The sequence below is a fragment of the Dipodomys spectabilis genome, unplaced genomic scaffold (genome assembly GCF_019054845.1).
Source record: "Dipodomys spectabilis isolate Male_0828 unplaced genomic scaffold, ASM1905484v1 ptg000230l, whole genome shotgun sequence".
Lineage (NCBI taxonomy): Eukaryota > Metazoa > Chordata > Mammalia > Rodentia > Heteromyidae > Dipodomys > Dipodomys spectabilis.
This window is the reverse complement of record NW_024870907.1, coordinates 304867-313871: the sequence shown is the minus strand read 5'-3', so window position 1 is coordinate 313871 and position 9005 is coordinate 304867. Positions and strand designations below refer to the sequence as shown.

General features: G+C 48.7%; 1 protein-coding gene and 1 long non-coding RNA gene across 2 annotated transcripts; one reads left to right on the top strand and one right to left on the bottom strand.

Annotated features, from left to right (window-relative positions):
- The first annotated feature begins 387 nt into the window (after window positions 1-387).
- On the top strand, window positions 388-9005 carry Rps19bp1 (ribosomal protein S19 binding protein 1). The gene is made up of 4 exons (XM_042698088.1): window positions 388-481; window positions 615-755; window positions 8209-8306; window positions 8487-9005. Exons 1-4 carry the CDS (start codon window positions 430-432, stop codon window positions 8622-8624), a joined length of 429 nt encoding a protein of 142 aa, XP_042554022.1. The 5' UTR covers window positions 388-429; the 3' UTR covers window positions 8625-9005.
- Window positions 6237-7194, bottom strand: LOC122123669. The gene is made up of 3 exons (XR_006150424.1): window positions 7071-7194; window positions 6664-6666; window positions 6237-6246 (listed from the first exon to the last, which is right to left on the bottom strand). It is a non-coding gene; the product is annotated as an uncharacterized LOC122123669 (long non-coding RNA).

Genomic DNA, 9005 nt, shown 5'->3' with positions numbered 1-9005 from the left:
GCAGCTGCACTCCCAAGCCGCTACCTGCGCCACACATTGACGAATCCCCACCGAACCCTTAAGAATCAAAACCGCCGACCCCGGGCCTCGCCCCCTTCAGAGAGGCCAGGCCCCGGGCGGGCGCGGCTGTCTGCGGACGGCTTCCGGGAGGAGGCGTGACTTGACCCTCACGGAGACGATTGGGTTGGGATTGGACAATGAACGTGTCCTTCTGCGCCTTAGGCCCGCCTCCCCCAGCCCCGCCCCTCTTCTCGCTCAAGAATAAGCCTACAACGCATGCGTCATACGCTAGGCGGCCCCCTTCCTCCCGCTCCCCACCCCTCCCGCACGCCGGAACGGAGTGTTCCAGCTCCGGTTTCCACCGGGCGAGGAGCACCGCCGAGGCCGAAGGAAGTCGCGTGGGGCGCGCGGGCGGCGCTGGGCGCAGTCATGTCGGCCGCCTTGGTGCGGCGGGGCCTGGAGTTGCTGGCGGCGTCCGAAGGTGAGGAGGGTTCGTCCGCGGGGCTGCGGGCCGAGGGCCCAGGGCGGGGAGGGGCCCGGGCCGCCCGCACAGCCCCCGAGGACGGGAGCCCCGCGCGTCCTCCGACTCGGCTCCGCTCCTCTCCCCCCTGCAGCCTCCGGAGCGGCGCCGGGCCAGGCCCAGCCGAGCGGGGCCCCGGCGAAGCGGGCCCGGAGGGCGCGAGCCAAGGCGAAGGCCACCCAGGCCCAGAAGCTGCGGAACTCGGCCAAGGGCAAGGTCCCCAAGTCGGCGATCGGTGCGTCCGGGTCGTTGCTAGAATGCCCACGAATGGAGCAGACAGATGTAGTCACGGGTATATCAGATAGAGGGGATGGAGCTGAGAGTTAGGTCAAGGCCCTCGTGGACCGAAGGCTTAGCGAATGGAGGAGCCTCGGAGTCTCGAAACGAAAGGTCCAAGGACAGTTACTCCAGGAAGAGTAGAAAGGAGCTGTTGTCTTTTAATTTGAAAGAAAGGCTAGCTTAGTAAAGGTGGCATGTAATGAACAAGCGTGTTGGGGATGTCTGGCCATCCTGTCACTGGGGTTGCTGCCATTTCTGCTGGACTGAGACTTGCCCGAGGCACAGAATTCCCTTTGGACTTGTCTGAGGCTCTGATGTCCAGCCCAGCGCCCTGCACGAGCAAGAGTGGGGAGAGGGACGGCCACAAAAGCAGACAACTGTGTGACCGCCACCTCATACCTGGGTTATTGTAAAGGCCTCCCAGTTGGTTTCCACCTTCTACGTAGCCCTTCCCCTGCTAGTCTTTTTTTCTTCTTTTTTGATGGTATTGGACATTGTGCTCAATGAAAGACCCCCGAAGACTTGGGGTGTCCTTCAATCAGAAGAGACCCTTCCCCAAGGAACAACGAGACCACTTGTGCGGATGCAATCAGCAAGAGGTTTATTCGGGCATGCCTCGGCTCCCAGGTGCACTTAACCACGAGATCCACAAGGTTCGAGTCAAGTGTCTGAGAACCGGTTACACGGGTACCCGGGGCGACAAAGTCTATCGGGAGACTTGCGCGCCGAGTGCTTGAAAGCACCCTCTTTTTATGGACAGCAGAAGCGAGGTTACAGAAGCGAGATGCGTGGTTACAGGGGGATGATTGGTTAATTTCAAATTACGCTCAGGGTGAGGATTGGTCAGGTTAAGCTAGCCAGATGGGGTAGGTGGGGTTGGGGGGAAAGCTGACGTGTCGGTACTTGCCCGGACAAGTCTGTGCGGGTCGTTATGCACCGAAACTGTTTGTTCCCTAATTTTGACAAGTGATTTATTACATTCTGCCCTACCCTGCCATTAGGGTTAAGTTTTACAGGAAGGGACAGGTGGGTCGGCTATTTTCTAGGAATGTCTGGCTTTAAGGCATGTACTAGGGTCAGGCTAGGGTCTGCAGGCGGTGACTCAGAGGCTCGAGGTTTCGTTTCCTGGTTAGCGGCCTGCACTTATCCTGCCCCACCACCCCCTTAGGTATGCAGGGTAAGGGGCAGCAATTTTCTTGGGGTACCTAGTGGGCAAGCACGGGCTGGGGTCTTTCATTCCCCCATTTCCTTTTGCCTGAATGAAATCCTTCATTCACCCGACGTTTCCTCCGTTAATTTAAGCTGATGATATTGTTGGGTTAGTACTAGGGCCTGTACGACCGATAGTCGGTCTTTTACAAATTGTATCAGGCGATTTATAATGCAGGGACCTAAGGTAAGAATTAGCATTAATAGTATTAGTGGTCCCATTAGGGAGGATAACAGGGTAGCGAACCATGGGGACTTGTTCCATGATCCTTTGTACCAGCTGTACTTGTAAGCTCCAATTTTAAGACATACTCATACCATTTGCTACATACTTAAACTTTCTGAGGTTTGTCTTCTTTAAAGACAATTCTTACTTTTCAAATCCTTTCTTATCCAAAGTGGATATCAATTTTTTCCCCAATTCCTTTCCCAAGGCTTTTTTTACTACCTTCTTTACAATCCCTTTTCCAAGGCTTTCTTTACCACCCTCTTTCTTTACAATCCCTGAGCATCTTTGTAGCTGTAGTTTAAAACTGCACAATTTTCCTTTTGCTTGCGGAACCTTTATCTTAGAACAGTCTTAAGGCACCACTGTGATGTAGAAGCTTGCTAGATTTTAAGGCTAAGAGTATTACCTCAATTGATAACACACTCAGGTTATTACCATACCAGAGCCAAACTAGGCTGTGACCATAGAGTGGATTTCCAGTCACTATGCACTGAAGTGCCTAAGACAAGTAAGCCAGTGATATCCTTGTCCCCAATATCCACTGTGGGAAGAGAGGGTTTTTGAATATCACCCAAAAGAATGTCCCACAAGATCTTAGATTTAGCAGCAGTCAACCGGGAAGCAGACTGAGGTGATGGAATCTTTAGGCAGGAGTTTCTCCAGGTGGCTGTCAGGCAGTCGTTGAACTTTAACCATTAGGGTATGCAGCAGCAGCAGCAGCAGGATCTCTCAGTGGCTCCAAGGGACTGTCACACCTCATGCTGGGCTGTAAATTCCTACACAGACTGGTTAAGGATACATTGCATAGGCTTGGCAGGCTTTGATCCTGCTGGTTTTTAAGATCTTTAAACAATAGCCCAGGACAATTTACCAAAATCACAACATTTTTACTAACCAGATATTTTTGTAAATAGACACAGAAGGCTCAGAAGGTTTAGTCTTGTAACCATCTCTGACAGATGCAGTCTCCACACCTTGCATATCTACAACAGTTAACTCTGACTCTGGACCCTTGATCTTAAAAATGGGGGTAGAAGGGCGAAGATCCATCTTCTGTAACTTCTTCAAGCTGACTTTACGGGCGTTGATCTTACCTAGCCAGGAACCTATAACCTTAGCCTATTTTACAAAGAGGCTATCAGGGTTAGATGTCATTAGGAACAATATTTAACCTTTGACAACTGCACAGACCTTTTCTCCGGCTACAGCAGTGTAGCTTGTTTAGCACTCTGGTTTGCAAAAGCATCTTCCTAGATGGCTTAGGAATGTGATCTCAACAATGCCTAAGATGCCTAAGTTACCTTTGCAGGCCTTTAGACAGATATCAATAGAAACACTCTCTCAGGTTTACAAACATTTTCCTGAGCAGATGAACTTCATGTAACTAGTGTCAGCTCAATTAGAGCTGCCAATTAGAGCTTTTTGGCACATAAAGGGGTTGAGATTTAAACTATCCCCCACATTTTATAACATTAGCTTTTTTACTATCACAGAGGACTGGCAAGTTTCTGTTCCTTACAAGGTAGATAGTCATGGACATTAGGCATGCTTCCAAACTATCTTTCTATGACCTCCCGGCTCTGACCAGTTTTTGAAGGGCCACAAAATGACTCTAGGATCTGACATTTCTGCCATCCAAGCAGTGGCTTACTGCCTCTGGATGCTCCTCCATTGCTCTTGTCCCAGGAGTGTCTTCTCTACACTGGATAAATGCCTCATTGGCATTTCCCTTTAGCTGGTTGCTGGACTCGAACTCAGGGCCTGAGCACTGTCCCTCAGCTCTACAGCTCAAGGCTAGCACTCTGCCACTTTGAGTCCCAGACTCAGGGCTTGAATGCTGTCCCCTAACTCTTCAGTCCAGGGCTAGTACTCTGCCACTATGAGTCTTGAGCTTGGCGCTTGAGTACTGTCCCCTGACTCTTTAGTCCAGGGCTAGTACTCTGCTGGCTGAAGAGAGGTGACAGTCTCACAGGGACCTTTGTCTGCCCGGGCTGGCTTCGAACCAGTTTGCAGATCAATGCGTCTTATGAAAGGCCACTTTACTCCAATTAAAAGCAACAAGGTGGTCAACATAGAAGTAGCTTTTAAGCATGCTCTTACCTGAAACTTATTAAGAGTCAAAGTTACATCTGACAGACTTGTAAGAATCCTCTGTGTTTTGCTCTGGACTTTGCTGGAGACTTAAAAAGACCTATAAGAGCAAACTAGAATAGCAATTCTTTTGATAATCTTAATTTTTCCTTTATGCACATTGAGGCCAATGTCAAGAACAATTTTACATTTAAACTTTATATCCAAAAATCCATTTTTTAATTAATTTTTTTTAAAAGCCTCTTATTAATCACCTTTAATATTTCATACTTTAGTTTTCATTTGCGTTTTGAAAAGATCCCTTGAAATCTTGAGGCCAAGTGTCACTCATTGCCTCTTGGTTGCTTGTTTTAAAGCAGACACACATTAAGATTTTTAAACTCAAATGACAATTTTTCCTTAATGCAAAAATTACAGTCACCATCATTATACCACGAGGCTAGACTTAACACCTCTATAACTTTCAAAAATATCTTAATTGTAAAACATTAAAAGCAAGTCACATTATACAAATAACTTTTTAGCCCTCTTTTTAAGGCCTTTCTAATTTTAATGTTAACACATCCAAGGGGAAGTTTTAGCAATACTAATCAGATCATCACATCACTCATTTTAACCATCATGTTTTCAGTCTGTATCTGCAGGGAAAAGAGAGAACAAAGATGGGCCACTCAGCCCCTTCTATGGAATGGGCGCACCCATTCTGACTCTTTAGGGTTAGATGAACTGCGTTTGTGCCAGCTTACCCTCTTTCACCCTGCGTGGACTCTTCCCAGGGCCTGTCCCACCATGCATGGCCAGCTGAACTGCACTTCTGCTTGTTCACCCCTTACCCCTAAAGATAGGTCTTCTGTTGGCTTCTAAGTTTTTCCCCGTCTCTTCTCTTGGTTCTCGAATGAAATACAGTTTTAGACAGACAGAACAGGTAACATCTTTGACAGTGTTAAACTAGCATTTACATTTAAATTTCTAATATTTATCCCCAAATTTTAGCCAAGGGAATTAGATCCCAAACAGCCAATGCATTTTAAAACATTAGTCTTTTAAAATACCAGATTTTCTAATTTGCAAGTTAAAGAATCTTTACAAAGCCATTTAAAACAATGTGAAGATTTTTAAAATCTTTGGTAATGTCCAAACCTCATAACCTTTTGAATTTTAAATTTAAACTCACCCAATTGTTACAGCATGCTGACAATTCTTATCTTTGAACATGTTCACAGACACACACAAAGCACTCACACAGATCTTAAAGCGCGCAAAAATCAAAATCAGTCGTACGTACACCTTTTAAAGTTCTTAAACAAAAATTTAAGACAGTATTTCTTTTTAACTAGGTACCTTTGTTGGGCTTTATTTTCCCAGAGCTTGCTTATCTAGCAAGGCAATTCACTAATTAGTCTTTTGAATCCCTTCTGTAGGAGGAGGGCTGGGGGAGGGGGTCACCTAAAACTAAACTGGCCAGATTTTTACATTGTCAGGACTAGTTGAAAAAGTCCAAACCAGACACACAGCCTTTTACACCCTCCCTGCTAGCAGCCTGCACAAGGAGAAAATGCAGCCTGAGGCTTGAAGGGAACCAAACTAGCCCAGTAACCTTCCATGCCTCACAGGGAGGGTGGGTGTAGCAGGTCTATGACCCAGCCCAGCTGGAACTTTTATTCCCCCAGAGATGTTTAAATAAATAACAAAAACACAGATAAACACAAAAACCAAGGATCCACATTTAAAACTGGTACCAATTCTAAAACAGAACTAGACAAGAACTGAAGGCTGAGTTGGGGACTAATGAGCCCCAGTTTATCCCTACTGGAACTCTGTGCTGTTCTCACTCAGCAAGCTGAATCCAGAGTCTGCTGATTGAGCCTGCCACACTCACCCAGAACTTCCCTACCCCAGAAAACATAAAACACACACACTAAAGTTAACAATACAACCAAGTGGCCACAGAGACAAAATGAAGTCTCAGTGAATGGGGACTCAAACCCCCTATTTACCTCCGGAGGATTTTTTTTTTTTTTTTTTTTTTTTTTTTTTTTTTTTTTTAGATTCCTGCAGACGTTGACCCAGGGGCCTTCCAAGGCGGAGGAGAATTCCCAGTCATCTGGGGCAAGGGAAAAGAAAAATCCCTAGCGGCCGTCCCCTCAGACTGGCAGGTTCTCCCCCACGCTCAGACCCCCTGAGCCAAGGCCCAAGGCTGAAATCTAACTGGGGCCACTCACAGGTGGTCAGTGGCAATTTCATAATTGACAAACAAGCAAGTTCCTAAAACCAGACAATCTAGGCTCAGGCTGTCCTTCCAGTGCTGTAAAGTAAGGCTAAGGGGGGTTGTGACAGTCTGTCCCATGCTTAGATTTTAACAAACACAAAAACAATACTGACAACACTTAGAACATTTAGCTTCGCTGCACGTTTTTGCTAACAAACTGAAAGCAAAACCTGATGGAGACTTTATTGAGAGTCCGGATCTCTCGTCTCCCCTGATGAACCACGCGTCCAAGAGGACTGGGTTCCCTGACGGGCCACTTTTTCAGGCCCTCCGATGAGCCACTTTTTCAGGCTCCCAGAAGCCCCCAAGACGTCTCCTGGGGACCGCGGTCGGGAGTACGAGCTCGTCAGCTCCTCCACGGGTCCGCCTGATACAGACGAGAACGGCCGAACTCACCAGATTCGCAAGCGCACAGAAATTGGCCACACAAGACTTCAGACAGCTTACAGACAGCACACAGACGACACACAGACGCTGGCCAGCTTACCTCCCGAAAATGGGTCGGTGGTCCCTGGGTGGGGGTCTCTATCCCGGACGAGCCCCCACATGAAAGACCCCCGAAGACTTGGGGTGTCCTTCAATCAGAAGAGACCCTTCCCCAAGGAACAACGAGACCACTTGTGCGGATGCAATCAGCAAGAGGTTTATTCGGGCATGCCTCGGCTCCCAGGTGCACTTAACCACGAGATCCACAAGGTTCGAGTCAAGTGTCTGAGAACCGGTTACACGGGTACCCGGGGCGACAAAGTCTATCGGGAGACTTGCGCGCCGAGTGCTTGAAAGCACCCTCTTTTTATGGACAGCAGAAGCGAGGTTACAGAAGCGAGATGCGTGGTTACAGGGGGATGATTGGTTAATTTCAAATTACGCTCAGGGTGAGGATTGGTCAGGTTAAGCTAGCCAGATGGGGTAGGTGGGGTTGGGGGGAAAGCTGACGTGTCGGTACTTGCCCGGACAAGTCTGTGCGGGTCGTTATGCACCGAAACTGTTTGTTCCCTAATTTTGACAAGTGATTTATTACATTCTGCCCTACCCTGCCATTAGGGTTAAGTTTTACAGGAAGGGACAGGTGGGTCGGCTATTTTCTAGGAATGTCTGGCTTTAAGGCATGTACTAGGGTCAGGCTAGGGTCTGCAGGCGGTGACTCAGAGGCTCGAGGTTTCGTTTCCTGGTTAGCGGCCTGCACTTATCCTGCCCCACCACCCCCTTAGGTATGCAGGGTAAGGGGCAGCAATTTTCTTGGGGTACCTAGTGGGCAAGCACGGGCTGGGGTCTTTCACTCAAGACCTCTTATTGGTTGATTTGTTTGCCTCCCATCTTTTCTCACTGGGGTCCATGAGTTCAGGAGTTCTTTCCCATCCTGCTTCCTGCTGAAAGCCTGGCACCTAGAACAGTGCCTGACACGTAATTGTGCTCAGGACCTATTCGTTGAATACGTGAGAGCAGGGGACGCTTTCAAGAAAGACCACTGTGGAGAGTGGATTTGGCCAAGAAGCCTCCAAACTGTTGCAGTAGTCAAGGAGGAGAGACAGTGGGATTTTGTCTGGGGCAGGGATCCAGAAGGTATCCAAGGAGTCCATCTGAAGTGACAGCCCTTCCTGTTACCCACAGCTGAGTACCAGAAGCGAGCGCATCAAGACCACCTCAGAGCAAACCTGAAGTTTATGACAAGTGCAAGAAGCACTGTGGCGGAATCTGTTACACAGCAGGTTTGTCTGTGGGTATGGGGCTAGAGGAAGGGACCTACAGGTGATAGCCTAGCTAGGGATTCCCTGGAGCCATGGGAGCTGGTCCAGCTGTTCCCTGAGCCCTCAGCCCTGCACCCCCAGGAGCCTCTCCATCTGTGCTTCTAGTAACTGGAAATGATGTGCCCTCTGCCACCTTCCCAGATACTGCACCAGAATCAGGGCCGCAAGGCTTGTGATCGACCTGTGGAGCAGAAGAAGAAAAAGAAGAAGAAGGCCGAGGGCACAGTGTTCACTGAGGAAGACTTCCAGAAGTTCCAGCTTGAGTACTTCGGCAGCTAGCTCCTGTGCTGTTCACTGTGGGGGAGAGGCACCTACAGCAACCTGGACTTCACTGCCCCTGCTGGCCTGGGCTGGGCCATACTGTGTGGTTTATGGCCAGCCAATGGTAATGAAGGAATAGCCTGGCTCTAGGAAACCCAGAGCTGAAGCCCCTGGGAGATGGGACTGGAGCTAGCAAGAGGAACACTCTGGGGCAGATTTGCACTCAAGACAGGAGCTGACTGAAATGTAGAAGGCACCCTCTGCCCCAACCAAAAGGGACCCTTTCTATTTACTGTGAGGAGGGCTTGGTCCTGGCCCCCTGGGGCCATACTGCTAGAAGAAGAAAGAAGGCTGCTGGGTGGGCTTCTGAGTTCTAGTAAATGTGGTGTTAAGACTGTG